At 34.8% G+C, this 15,957-nt stretch overlaps 1 protein-coding gene across 1 annotated transcript in view; it reads right to left on the reverse strand.

Annotated features, from left to right (window-relative positions):
- Positions 1-1,953: 1,953 nt before the first annotated feature.
- tulp4a (TUB like protein 4a) overlaps positions 1,954-15,957 on the reverse strand; it is a 130,390-nt gene continuing 116,386 nt past the window's right edge. The window contains exon 15 of the mRNA XM_039747780.1: positions 1,954-6,084. Within this exon, the coding sequence (XP_039603714.1) occupies positions 5,968-6,084 (117 nt within the window). The 3' untranslated portion in view covers positions 1,954-5,967. The remainder of the gene's footprint in view (positions 6,085-15,957) is intronic.

The raw sequence follows: 15,957 nt of genomic DNA on the forward strand, positions 1-15,957 counted from the left end.
ACCCGCGATCAAGGAGGGATTACTGTACTTTTGGCATGTGGATAATACGTTTTAACCAATTTTTTTCAAATTCCTGTTTACTCTGCATTATTTTACCCCAGTTATACAAAAAAACACAGTATTCTTCTCTTTGAAGTACTCAGCATACAATTCTAGCCCTTAAAATTAACATTTGCAGACAAATTATCCAGAGTTGTTTTGTCTATTTCCTTGCATCTCAAATGATTACTCTGACATCACTTTGTTTCTGCTATTGTTCTGGGCACCACCTCATGCCTTTCCCTGCAATTTCTATGTCATCATTACTTTAGTCATTGTGTATGAGCATGTTTAGTAATCCTCATCTCAGAAGCTACTGCCAAACATGCCGTAACAATCAATCCTCTTTTAAAGTTACTGAAATCTTCTTTGAGCTATAATATTTAACATATTAAAATAAGCAACTGGGTCTGACCAACATTTTTATACTGTTGGACAGGATGTGGCTTCATTGACTATCTCAAACACATGTACAGTATTTCAATATATATTTAGTTCAGTTTAGAGCTATCCCTAAGTGATCATTTGGTTTGCTATAAAGATGATGCACATCTAAAATAGGTGCAGCAGTAGAAAGAAAAATGACTATATTTAGAATTAAAATTCATAGTATACTTCCAGAGATAATTTGGTCAGTGAATTGCTTCTAGAATAAAGAACACAATTGCCTTTAAATAAAGTCTTGCTCCTAACTGATTTCATCAAATCAGTATATTTCCTTTAAAATATAATGAGTTTGCCTTAACAATGCAGTCAGTAACATTAGTTAACCACAGCTATCACTTCAGTATATGACCTCCAAAGATTTAATCTGTGATCACTAGGACCATACCAGGGCAACTTTCAATTATCAATGATTATCTATTATCCTATCCTATAACATACTGTATATGATGGTATTGTTTTATACCCAGGCAAAGCCAGTTGTGTTTATATGGCATCACTGCTACATAAATACTATTATTGCCATTATACAGTCATTATAAAGCTGTTTAACAAAACACTAAAACTAGTGGCATCACCTGGATTTCTTCAGAATAAGAACATAAACAGCTAGAGTACAAAATACAATTAGCACCTTGTTACATATTGAGCTTTTCTATTAATAATGAAAAATACACAAGTTTCACCCAAGTTAAATTAGTCATTGCCATCTTTCAATTTAGACATGTATAAATGTATTTTTTTTAAATAATATTACCTTTTGTAACATAGGAAACATTAAGCTGATAATATTTAAGCTGTAAAGTCAAAAGAAGTACAATCCTGCAACAGTAAAATACATTTCTGAATAACAGCTCTTTCAGTTTTTATGGAGAGCGTCACATGACAATAAAAATAAACAAAACATAAAAACAAAACCAGTCATTGTGCATTCTGCAAATTTTATTAAGCAACAGCTGGACAACTCACACAATTCCATTTTTCCAAAGGAAAAACATCAGGGCAGTTTTGTTTTCTTCCATTTTATTACAGTACATTACAAAACCTGGCACTAACCAGTTACAATAATTTTAACTGTACCATATTAGGTAACAACTCTTGCACAAAAATGCAAAATAAAAATAAGTAAAAAGAATAACCAACAGGGTCATCAGGTGTAACACTAGAAAAACAGTTTACAAAATTGTGTCAGAAAATAAATCCCAGTTACCATGGGTCTGAGTTAATGCTTTTGTTATGGTTTCTTACCATCTTTATTCACCAGAATGGGACAAGTTCAAGTGTCTGTTTTGGGGGATTTTCAAATGAAAAAAGAGAAAGGGAGATGCTAACTAAATGGTGCATAACAATAGTATATAAAACACTAACACCACTGATTACTCTAACTAAATTAAAGATTTTTCTAGAATACAAAGCTAAAATGCATGTATTAACAAATGTCAAATTTGGTCAGTTTATACAACATTTGTATTTTTTTTTTAAATAACACACATGTACCTTTCCCTCAAATACCTTAAAATACCCTTCCCCAGTATCCAAAACCTCCCCCCTTAGGACAACAAATGACCGCCTCAAGAAAAATATACAGCCATGACATGACTGGGATGTCTAATTACTAAAAGTCTCTAATTATGTCTGCACCCACAAAGCAGGCTGTTTTTGCATAATGAAGACGAAAATAGGTGCTATTAAAATTAGACAGGGCTCAATCCAAATTGTTTTCCTAAGGATTTACAAACAATACAGAAATCATAGCACCTGTGCTAGAAAATGAGTAATATGCTATGTGAACAATGGTAACAAATGCATCTGAAATATATTAAGAAAAGGATCTCTACCTAAGTGTGACTGTTCTTATATAAAGTCAGGAGCAGTTTATATTGTAGTTTGCACTCTATTCCACTCAAACCAAACATTTGATTTCAGAATTCTATTACTAAGAATGAATAAAATGGTAAAATTCAAACATTAAATAAAACAAAAAATGTAGCAAAAATGACATATGTATTAAGAAAACAGTACAACAGGCAGAATTCTTCATCTGCAAAGGTGAACAACATAGCATTTACAATACTCAGTCATACAGTACAATTCTCTTTCATTTGTTTTACAGCTTCATGTTGCATAATACTCACAATCAATCTCTTCAAACACATTTTGAAGACCCAATTTTGAACAACTCAAACAATATCAAGAAGTGTACTTTCTATTAAGTTTTATAAATAATGCATAAATCAAATCCACATTTGTTAGGTATAACCTGCTTTAAATGACTGGATAGAAATGTACACTTCAAATGGAAAAAAAAAACACTGCTTTATTTCATATAAAATATTGCACAACTAAATTTCAAACATACCACATAGTAAAAAAAAAAAAAACAAAAAACAAAAAACACAATTACATTCCTTACAGTAAAATGTGTGTTTGCCTTAACCTTGGCTCTTGATCCCTAACAACTGTATCAGGGTAAAGGAGATTTCTAGTGCTAGTGCTAGGTCTCAAAATACAACAGAAGTGATGTAAACTGGATGACCAAGGTTATAATCAGACAACCACCACATTTATAAACAGCCAAATAAGATCAATATCATCATCACAAAATGTTTTTTTTTAATTATTTGGGTAATTCAGACATATGCTACATTAAAAGAACCAAAGAGATACAAATATCACATTTATAAAATATTAAACATGGGGCAACAGTAATTTGCTAATGGACAGCATTATAGTGATGCACCTTTTTGTTCCTGACTTCCACTAAAATCTCAAAAAATGTAAATGACATATCTGATATTAAAGCAGTTCACCCCATTGAAATAGTTGTGTTATTTGTGTCCCTTTAATTCCACAATATCTCTAATTCTCTTTCCCATCTGTGACATATGCTATGTTGGTCAGGTAAACTTCCTTCTTTCCCCTAAACAACAGAAAGAAATCAGATGTTTGCATGACAAAGGATCATTGCACAAATAGTTTACAAATAACATGATGATAATAAGAACCTCAAGGAAAATACAACTTCATCATTCTTTCAAAGATCAAAACCCTTGCTCTTTATATACATACAAGGCATTGCAGGTCAATCTACCATGTACTTATACACTATCATGGTAATGTACTTATTTTATTAGATCAGCTTAGAGTTACACATTATCTTATTGCATGGCTAAGTAGTAAAACCCAATCAAGCCCTCAAAGTACAGGATTTTTAAAAAGATTTTATTATTAAAGGCAGCCACAAAACACAGTATTTCACCTGTTTTGGGCAATATTTTTACTGTAAACATTTTGTACATCACATATGTACATACAAGCATGCCTCCCATACTGAACGCTCACAGAGCTTTACTGCTAGTAAAATGATGCAACAGCAGAAAATAAATGGAATTTCTGCTTGAAGTTTTACAATTGCAACAATACTAGCACTTTCCAGATGTAAAACAACTATTTTAATTTGGAGGAACGTAAATGTCAATTGCTTTATTAAATCATATAATAAAACTTTATTTTATATAGCTCCTTTGTAACTGTGAGCACAAAAGTAAAGCATTATCATTTATTCAATGTATAAGGTGAAATAGCAAATATTGCAAGCAGAATTTAGGGTTCAAAACTGCAAAAACAGCCATCACAAACAGAAAAATGAGTGCAATTGCATGCTCTGCCACTGCAAGCACAGAGTGTTGTATTTTCTACAGCAAACAGACAATATATTTTGTTGTCAATGCAAATCAATACAACTGCATTCTTTTTCATATCTAACTAGACTTTTCTCATGCAAGCATATTTTCTTTTAATTGATAAAGCCTTACGGCTGCCTGCAATCAATACAATTTTGCTCCACCTGCTTATCTGACACAATTAATACATGCATGGTTTATGCCACAGTGCTGTTATCCTGCTATTTAACATGTCTTTACAACATGTTTAACTGTAGGCCTTGTGGTTCATTTCTAGCATTTGGCAAAAATCCAATTTTACTTTTTCTAAAATAATTATTATCGAATATGTATATCAACAAGTACATACCAAAATTCACTCTCTTCTTATGATATTAAATGTATGATTTAACAAAAGCATAACAGTATTAAAGTGTTGGCAAGGTTTGATGTGAAACATACAAATCATCCAGCACCTTGTACAACCACTAGCTTGGGCTGACAAGGGAACTCAACATTTACTCTGTAAAATCAATATAAGTACAATTACTTCACAGAAGTGACACAAGAAATAAAACTCTTAACCCTGCAGAAAACCAGGGACACACTACACTGCATACATTGCCCTTTCATCAGTATCTTCTAAAACACTAGTATAGACTATGTTTAAAAAAAAAAAAAAAAATTAAAATGACTGAGATGAGCAAATAAAAAAAAAAAAAAAAAGAAGTCTACTATTAACATGATTGGAACTGGTGTCCCAAAATGCATATTGTAAACAAGATATCAAGAATGCTTGATAATATATAAAGAAAGAGAAATTAAAACATGTCTGGGATAAATGATTTAGTGCAATGATCTCTGAGTAATATATAACAGGCCATTTTAAAGAAGGTCCTTCTATTTGTAAAATCAAGTATTTTTTAGAAGCAGATAAACTCCATTATTTTTCATTTGTAGGTTTTTGCACCATTCCTTTTTAAATAATACAGCTTTAATTAAAAGTATCTTGATAAATGGTAAGAAGTAAGTTAGTCCTGTTCAATCTGCAGAAGGAAAATTAGAGTAAAAAAAAAAAAACCTCAACAGCCCACTCACTTTTCAGTAGCCTGCTTCAGTTCTTTGTATATAGCACTAAAATAGGCACCGAATGTTCCAAATATTCCAGGCTGAGTTACAAAAAATATACTAAAAACACAATTGTTAATTTAAAATGTTTGTATACAACATACTGCACATGCATTCGTAACATGAGTGCATAAAGAAACATATATACACATGTATAAACACACATATGTATACTTACATACATAAACACATACTTCTATCACATATACATACACCCACACTCTAAGCCAGTATGCTTCTTTTTAAATTACTTACGATGTCTATTTTTTGTTTGCAGCTATAGGCTTCAGTGCTCAATAGTACCTGTAACATTTAGCTAATACACTATTATTCTGTCCATATTTAATTTTCAAGTATTAATTCTGTGTTTAAAAACTGGACTGAAAAACCCCCCATGTAACAGTATTAAAAGGAAACAAAAATGTGGTAAGGCAGTCTGTAAGGAGGGAAGTCTGTTTCTGGTGGCATCTGGATATTAGCCCAGTATACAAACTGAACAACCACCCAGGGCAAGCATACCATTCTTGTCCAAGAATTTGACATCAGGTCTCTCTTGCATCAATCTTCACAAAGCCTGGAAATATGGCTCCTCCACATGGTAGCCAGTAGTTTTACATGTGTGCTGCTTACTTGATCCAGTTTCATTGCAGACAGAAAACTGATCTATCTGGATCAGTCATTGCAGAGCCAGCTTTTATTTGAGTCGCTGGGTAACATTTGCAAGAGCCACAGCAAAGGCCTGGACTGCAGAGAAAGGGTATTGAAAGTCCAGTATATAGGCATTGCCATCAATCCTGCCAAACTGCATCACCTTGAAAACCAAATTACAAAGTGTATTAGTAACAAATACATATAAACAAATCATGCATTAACATTTAAATTACCCTAACACACATAAATGATATATATAATATTTGTATCTACAACAGTTTCTACCATGTTCTTTTGATGATTTTACAGTTGTGCAGCAAACAGGTTCACGTGGAAACACTGCATGAGGTACTACTTTTTAAAACTGTTCAAGTATAAATCAGTTGAAATGTTTCTTCATAAATTTACTTCTATTTACCTCATCAAAAATATTCAATCCTGTCATCAAATTAGCAAAATGAACTAAAAATAAAACTGTGTTCTTTACAATGTCAACCTTTATTTCTGAACATGTTTCTCACATTGCACACCATAATAGCCATGTATTGACAAGATGTATCAGAGTAGAAAATCAAGGCCTAAATTTCAGTTTTTGGATAAAACTTTCAGGGAAAGATTTAGAATTAATATGTTCAGGTGGCAAAGTAAACGCCTCATGGATCTAGCACCCTGGATATGGTCGATGTGGAGTTTGCATGGTCTCACTGTGTCTACATGCTAAATGACTACCATTGCGCAAGTGTCTTAATATGCATCATGTTTTTTCATAAATAAGTGTAAACATGATATTAAAGTTAGTCATACTTGGTCTGATAGTGTCATTAACAAAATTATTATTATATACAGTGGAACCTCGGGTAACGAACGTCTCAGGACACGTACAAATCGGGTTACGACCAAAAAGTTCACCAAACGTTTGCATCTGTTCACAACCACACTCGGGTGACGAACAAGCCAGTATCCCTTCTGGCTCGGATGCGCCGATAATTTCTGCACGTGTTCAGTCTCTTCCTGTGCATTCTCTGTGAACTCTTTGTGCTCTATTTCATTTCCCTTCCGGTTTGTACGTGCCGGTGATTTACGCGCATGTTCAGTCTCTCCCTGTACAGTACATTGTTCTTGGTCAGACGTGCATCGCGCAGAGGGACTTTACCTCAAAACTGTAATCTCCTTTCCACCCAGTTCATCCTCACCTCCTTCATGCCAGAACGCAACTCATGCAAGGTTAGTTTTTGTATAAATTACAGATTTCTCAAATGTTAATTTTTTTCTCTGTGCTTAAAACTCATTAAAAAAAAAAAAAATGTTTACAGCGAGCGGTTTGTAAGGCTATAGTGTGAATTCTTGCAATGTTACTTTTCTCTGTTCAATGTTTTCTCAGTGTTATTCAATGTTTTCACATTAGTTTACTATTACACTGTGCATTCCATGGTATAAGTAACTATTTTTGTGCTTAAAAATGTTTAAAAAATATATATTTACATATATTTCGTACAGTCCAGAACAGATTAATTATATTTACATACAATCCTATGGAGGAAATTCCTTCGGGGCATGACCAAATAGGGTTGCGACCAGAGTTTTGGAACGAATTACAGTCGTGACCCGAGGTTTCACTGTACTGTACACGCATTTAATTTTACACAGAGAATTGCAATAAAGGATAAAAAAAAAATGGGAATATTAGCAGCGTAGTTATCCAATACACACTGTATGCTTTAAATTTTTTAATATTCAGTGGAAAAAAATATGAGTGATCCATCCATCCATCCAACCCACTATATCCTAATTACAGGGTCACGGGGGTCTGTTGGAGCCAATCCCAGCCAACACAGGACGCAAGACAGGAAACAAACCCCTGGCAGGGCGCCATTTCAACGCACACACGCACACCCATACACCAAACACACACTAGGGACAATTTAGTATCGCCAATGCACCTAACCTGCACGTCTTTGGACTGTGGGAGGAAAACGGAGCGCCCGGAGGAAACCCACGCAGACACGGGGAGAACATGCAAACTTCACGCAGGGAGGCCCGGGAAGCGAACCCAGATCTCCTTACTGCGAGGCAGCAGCGCTACCCACTGCACCACTGTGCTGCTCAAGTGAGTGATTCAAAACTCAATTGAAGGCTGTAATTGGCAGATCAAACTCTAAGAAAACTGACTTCTTCTATCTTCACAGCTTTCCATAAATATGTGCATTAGAAAAATATGAGTAATGCTTAGGTGTGGTATTTACACAGTCCTTTTAAGATTTTCAGAAAGAAATGCGAAGGCAAGGGGGTGCAGTGACTAATGTTGCTGCCTTAAGAATCCAACATCCTAGGTCTGAAGGCCATACTGTCTGCACTCCGACAAGTGAGTTGGGTTAATTGGAAATATCAAATTTCACGATTGGGCCCTGCCCAAGGCTGGTTTCTGCCTTTGACCCCATGTTGCCAGGACAGATTCCAGCAATTTGTGAACCAGAATTGGATTAAGCAGGTCTGAGAAATGTCTGTGTGTCTGTTTGGGCACCCATCCTGTTACTATGTCTTTGGTCATACCAACAGATGGCACATAACACTTTTTTTCACAAACCCCATAACAAATAGCATATAACAGAGGCATATATTGCATGGTGCACTGCAAACCTTAACACTGAGTTCTACATTGATTACTTAGATTTCAACCCATCTTAGATGACTAACACAGGTACTGTTATGTTAAAAGGAGATGGACATTTTTTGCTCGAGGAATTTCATTTTACTTCAAAAGGAATATCCTAAACCCATATAGTATCTTTATTGTGTAACAGAGCTGTGTTGACTTGTAAAATTTGTGAAAATAATGAAAATATTCTCACCTTACATACCAGACTTTTAATATAATTTTCATATTTTACTTTGAAATAGATGTACAATTCTAGATGTGAGGTTGCTATGTTGCATAGGAGTAGGGAACTTTAATCACATTCTTTAAGAATTATTGGATATTAGAAATAAATACATGATATGAAAGAGTAACAACAGATGGAAAATAACCAAAACACAAGTCTACAGATACAAAAAAGTAGCAACATTTGAAGGACAGATGAAAAAGGAAGCATAATGTTTAAAAAGTATGTGAAGATAAAATATCAACATTGTTCTCTTTAAATATGTATTGTCTTAGGCATGAGACTCAATAGGCCTTGTGATGAACTGGCATCCCTGCCAGAGTTAATGTTTGCCAGATGTCTGTTGCTACTCAGACATTCTTCAATATTGTGATGGATAATGAAAGCCCAGAAAATTGATGAATGCATTGAAGGTGCTACTTTAACAATAATATGTAGTGACTATTAAGATGCATACACATTTCTCTCTTGCCTCTTTTCCTCTAGTATTATGAAAATGATGTTGCATTCAGTGTCTGCTTAACATTCGGGCCATCATGCAGAAAACTAATGGGGAAGCATTGATTTTCTGTTTTTAAAAGCAATCATTAGTTGTTTGAATTGTTTTTGTTTTGTGTAATACATAATAATGGCATCAGAAGTATACTGACAAAAGTAAGCTGCCTGAGTGGATGTTAGCACTGAATGTGACATGGGTGCTTCAGTTTACAAAAGGAATAGGTGTATGTAAATATGAACAAAGGTGAGAGAAATGAGGATTATAAATAACATACAACAGTGAAAATAACAAAATAAAAGCTTATGTTTAATGTAATCAATGATATTTAACATTAATGTGTCCAAATCAAGTCTAGGTTGAATTTCTTTCAAGTTATTACTTTATGACAAAGTCAGTTTACTGAGACATCAATCACTTTACTTTTTATTTTATGTCTTTAGTCACCAACTTGCTAATGTCCAGTTTCTTCAGAGACATCACTCTCCAATACCAGCTATGCTCCTCTTATTGCAATGATTTGTGCACATGCAGAGGAATTGTTTATGCTGGCATTACCATATAATTTAGGGACAAGACATAGATATCTTCACTGTCTGAATTTTGAAAACCAGGAAGCCTTTTTACTTTGAGAGTTTTTTTTTTTTTTGCTTGTAATAGTGACTAGCTTTCCTGTTACTCTAAAACTAGTCTGTTACGGTGTTTCTATCTGATTTTGGAAATATTCTGAAACACCATGAACTATGCTGGGATTATTAAGGACAATACTAAAAAAACATTTTGTGAAATTTATTCTTAACCAGCTTCCATCAGTTCTCTTAGATTCTTGTTGAAATTAATGTAACGGCTGACATTAACATGATCAATCCTCTTCATTTTAAAAATGCTGAAGAAAGTCAAAGTACATAAAACTCAACTCTCCTATACTAGTCTTTTCATGGAAAAGGATTAAGGGCCAGTCATTGTTGAATCCAACGGTGCCATTTCATAAGGAATGTAATGTCATACTTTACATTTCTATATTCATTAATATTAATCATTGATGTTTGTTGACCTAATTCGAAAGACTGAAGCCAGACCAAAAGGTTTAAAAAAATTATAAAAAGATACATGGTATTTTGCATAACAAGTAGCAAATCCTTTCACTAATGTAGTGTGTGAATGTTCACATTTAATTATCTAACACCTTTGCTCAGAATAATACAATAATGAAATTTATAATAAAATTTACATAATAGAAGTACAGCAGCCACTGAATACGAATTTTTCCAAGGGTCACATATTGAGTCAGAGATGGGTATTAAACAAGCAGTCAATTCATTTCACACTGGGTTTCCTGTATACAAAACCAAATGTTCATGCATTTTAAACAGAGAGGGAATATAATGACTACATTTCACTTCATCTTACTATGGATGTCACCTCAAAGATAAAAAGAAACACTTGTATTAAACAGTACTTTAATAGAATACTGGCATAAAATGATGAAAAAACTACATATTAATGAACACCTGGTGAGCCTTAAAAATCAAACACAGAAGAAAACAATGAATGAAATAATCTTTTATCCTATAAATAAATACAACAGAAACAGGTCCATGAGCAGAAATACATTTAAGGGAATGAATAGCCATTTCTTTCTTAGCATAATCACAGCATTAATTTAACCTCAGCTGTGTTTCTCTTCTTACTCACAAAAATACACATTTTTACAGCCTTCACCAGCAGCTTTTCCATGATTCACTGTGATAACGACTCATTACATTTTACAAATTTGCCATTATCAGTACTACTAAATTTTAAAATTAGCAAAACTGACAGCAGCCTAAAACTTATAGCTCCTACTCAAAATTTTTAAAAGTGTGCTTAAAATACAGTATAATGGATTTCAATGAAATGCTACGAAATCAGAAAAGCTGCATTAACCTTTTCTAAACCCGATTTAGCTCAGTGAGAATGTCTCAATTGTATCTGGATTCCTGGATGTGCCGATAGATGTGTTACATGGTGAATTCAGTATTTCGCACAATCCAGGCTCCTGCCTCAGGCAGTGCCCATTACAGACACAGGTCCTGTTCTCACCTCAGAGTTGAAAAAATAAGCTAAAAAACCCTTTAGATTTTTATAAGTGTACATTCAGTCTACTGTCTTTGGGTGTTCACTTGTAACATGGACAGAACAAACAACAGCTAAAGAACAAAGCAAACATACAGGCAGAATTCTCACTGAGTAATGTGATATAATGTATTGCATATGAAAGAAACTTATTAATTCTAACAAATATCCAATTTAAAAATGTTGTATTACTGAAATGTAATTTGTTTATACAATGCAAAGGTATCTGATTTTATATATACTATATAAAATCCCAAGCAAGTACAAGCATTTCTAGGTTGATTTGATGCAGTATATGCATTGCCTTCAGAAATAGATCATGGGTATACATTTTAGTTGCCACTGCAGATGAAATGCCCAGCTCACACATTATACTAATTGAGAAAAACTTTTAGGTTAAATAGTTAGTCAGAACCAATTAAAATTTGACTGTGATTTCTAAAAAATAGTGCCATGTCCTTACTGGCTCCATGGGCTTAGAAAATACTATGTTTTACTGTCAATAAATATTTAAGATGTTCAGATTAATAGTGCATGCAATACAAATTTCTCTTTCTACAGATAAACTGTATCATTACTGCAATCTTAACGTGAACAGGCCATTCAGTCCAAGAAGCACATCAATCCTATTTGGCTAGATTGAACAAAAAAACTGAGTCAATATTTGAAGGTCCCTAAAGTCATAGTCCCTACCACACAACTTGTTAATTTATTTCACATGGCTATGGTTCTTTGAGTAAAGAAAAATATTTTCGGCTTGTCCAAAATCTAACCTGTGTCTCCATATTTTTGTTGAAGAATGTATTTTAACGTAGCAGCAGGGACTAGTAAAATTCACTAAATGTGTTTTTCGCATCAATCTGCTGGGTTCGCTGGTAACACGGTTCACATAAAATTTTTCCTGAACTCACAACCCCCGATGCCCCATGATGCTTCACAAGGCCAGCATGACATCACAGAGTTGTAGCAGCCAGTGCTGAATAAGGGTATCACTACTCACTGTATGCTACCTGCCTGATAGGGGTGGGCGGCAAGGCCAAAGATGTATGACAGAATATAATTAAAAATGATCATGGTATAATCTATATGCATATACTGCACGTTTCATACTTAATCTAGTTTAGGTGCTTCTGTTGGCTTACAATACAGTCCTATAAAAAAAAAATCTCATACTTGTCACAAGACTGATTTTCAAAATCCTCCTTTTACAGATAATGATGTTGGTGGATAATAAAAAAAGATATTAATGAAGAAACACCATTATTTTCATATCTTTTCAACATACACATATCAAAAGATGTAAAAATAATGCTTATTGTTGCCCACTTACAACTTTTTTTTTTTAATGCTTGAAGTTTTCTCCTTTCCTTTTCAAGTCAGTGTTGCTCCATTTCCCTTGGTGAACTAAGCATTTGCTTATTATGCTTAATGGTTAATCTAGTACTACTTTATTTTAATTATCATCAGTATTTGAAGTGGAACAAATAACCATACTCTGTTTTCTGGGCATAAAATAATAAACTCGGGAGTCAGCGAATGGCCCTTTTCGAAGTCTATAGACATAACCAAACAAAATAATTTCAGAAAGCAAAAGGCTGCTGATTGGTGGGAGGGACAGGGGTCCTCTTCAAAGTCTGAAGGTGCGATCATTAACAGTTTAGGAGGCAGAAGGTGTGGGGGGTGCTAAGCTGTGGCTTTGTGTTGTGAAAATTGCCATCTTTGTCAGAATGTAACAGAACACCCACTCTCTAACATGCGCCATATCTTTTGCAAAAAGTAACAAAGGCAGCTTCTTAATGTCTTCAAACAAAGTATACCACCCACCGATACTGGCCAATCTGTGTCACTTATGCATACTCCATCTCACATTTTATGGCAGTGCATAATCTGCTTTGCATATGCATGATTAATTTACAGAATGTTCAAACATGCATGACATCACTGCATGATCTGTACTCCAGTCAGAGTTCCACCCCCACAAGTGTTTTGAAAGAAAAAACAAAACCCTTCACAGAACAGCCTAATCTGAACTGTGCATGTGGATACACAAAACAGTCTTTTCATTGGAGGCATACATTAGTTGCCCCATAGTAAAACATTATAAAAATACTTTGTTATTCTGAATAGATTCATTATATGTCGTGTCTTCATTGCTGGATTAAGCATGTTATGCTCCTTGCTATGTGGTACAATTCAGGTACAGACAGGGGCAGCCCATAACCCTGAGTATATAATCCTGATCCCTTCCATCCTAGATAAGACCTGTGGGTGTTAGTGGCAGTGATAGAAGCTTGGGAAATGCAGAGAGATAAAGGAATATGAGTATTGTGGACGCAAAGAATAATTTTATCTCAGGGAGGCACAGTGGCTGGCACTTATGCTACAAAGGTCAAGTAACATTTTTGGCCACAATAATTAATCCAATATAGTTGACAGATGCTTCCCTAGCAATCAGTTACACTTAAAAACACTGCACCATTATAATCCACTTAAGACTAGTTCAATTTCTCCTTTCCACTGGCTTCAATGCATATCGCTAAATTTGACAAAATCTCTGAACTGTTCTGTGTTTTTGCAAAACTTGAGGCAAAGCAAATTTATCAAGGATCACTTATCACCAGCAGGTACCCACTGTACTCCTTCATCCATAATTTTAAGCACTTCAATCACCTCTAAACCCACTATTGTTTAACGGAAAAGGTTCAAATCCTTCAATCTTTTCTCACAGTACATAGATCTCATCCTAATTTCTCTCCTCTGGACTTTATCACTGCTTTGTCTTTTTTATAATATGGAGAACAAAACTGTGTATAGTACTTTAGATGAGGACTTGCTATGTAGTTTTATAACCCAAGCATAGCCTCCCTTGATTTTTACTTTACACATCATACTATGCTGTATAAACTAACATTTTATTAACCTTCTCCATTGCTTCTCTGTACTGTCTTGACAAAAAAAATGCGGCCCCAGCACTGAACCCTGAGGGACACCTGTTAATATCATCAAATTCTGAAAAGATTCCTCTCTCTATGACCCTTTCTTCACGTTTTTTAACACTAGAATTACCAGAGCCTACGAAAAAACTCGTAATTCCGTCCCACCTTAAATCGCTTCTTAAATCCCTTCACACCTCTCCGCCAGCATCCTTTGTCTTCTAAATGTGCTGATAAAGAGAAGCTTGGAGCAGCCGGCTATTCCATCCCCCCACCAATTTAGAACGTGCACGAACTTCTCCCAGCTCATGCCTTGATTGAGTATCTGGGAGTGAAGTGGAGTTTTAGAGTGGAAATAATAGATCGTTATTTGGAACATACGCATTTCTTGTTTGTTCTGTTTCTACAGTAATCTGTGTCAACACATTGTTAAAACAGAAATGTTTTTTATATTCTAGTAGTAGATGACAAAATGTAGGCATAAACTATATAATGTATGAAGCCTGAAGTCCAAATAGCAAAGAAACATTTTCATAAAAGGTTCAAATATAACACAAAAATTGCGCTTTTATTCAAAAAGATAACTGCAGAAACAAAAAGCCGTTTTAACATGCAACATTGACAGCAGTTTATTGTAACTGTTTCCGTGGTGCAATGGAATCAGTTCTCGCCTTAGAATCAAAAAGTCGCGAGTTCGATCCTGCATCACTCCGTTTTGAGAAGTAAACTGCTCTTAGTCTTACTATTTTAGAATAAAAGCATACATTTGTTTTCAGTCTGTAACAGCCGGTGCAATTTATGATCCTTGTAAACGTTAGCTTTTTTTAATTCACTTTTCATTCTCTCAGTCGCGTTCAGAATCAATCCATACAACCCCATCTGACACGGCTGTTTTCACTAAAGATACGCTATACCTCTGCAGTGTACCGCGATGCATACTAACAAACCCCCAAAAGGGTTCTGACACACAGACGCTGGCGAAGCTGCCTCCTTCGTATCTCACCGCCACTTGATTTTCTTTTTATTCAGTTTTATTGAGTGTTCCTGCCAGTCCCTGCATGTTGCTGTATGCTGTTTTTTTTGTACTCCAGGACATGCGGAGGAAAGAATGGTAAAGAGGAGTAACTTCGGCGCTATATGAAATAATCAGACACTCCCCATCTGCCCGTGTCGTTCAAACACAGGAACATATATTGGTGTAAAAGTATAACAAAAGTGCACTTTTATTCAAGTGCACTTTTTCCATTGCCTTTTCCTGTAAGAAGCAATGTACACACTTCTCTCTATGCTGTGGTTTCTATTACAAACCTGAAAGAAAGAGACAATATATATGAAAATATAATCGCACTAATGCAATATTATTTGAAAACGAACAGCGTCAGATTGGGTGTAAATTTATGCAGGAACTGGAAATTCTCTGATGCAGGACCTTCCCCCAGGGAAGAAAGTACAGTGTCAGGTGCTCATTCAGTGTAATAGGAACCATAGCACAGAGAGGTGTGTGCACTGCAACAAGTACACATGTCGTAAATGTAGGAAGGGCGGTCCTTGGGTGTGTGGGAACTGTTAATATTTGAATGTGATGATTTTATATAGCACGGAATGAA

Source organism: Polypterus senegalus, chromosome 3 (genome assembly GCF_016835505.1).
Source record: "Polypterus senegalus isolate Bchr_013 chromosome 3, ASM1683550v1, whole genome shotgun sequence".
NCBI classification, from domain to species: Eukaryota; Metazoa; Chordata; class Cladistia; order Polypteriformes; family Polypteridae; genus Polypterus; species Polypterus senegalus.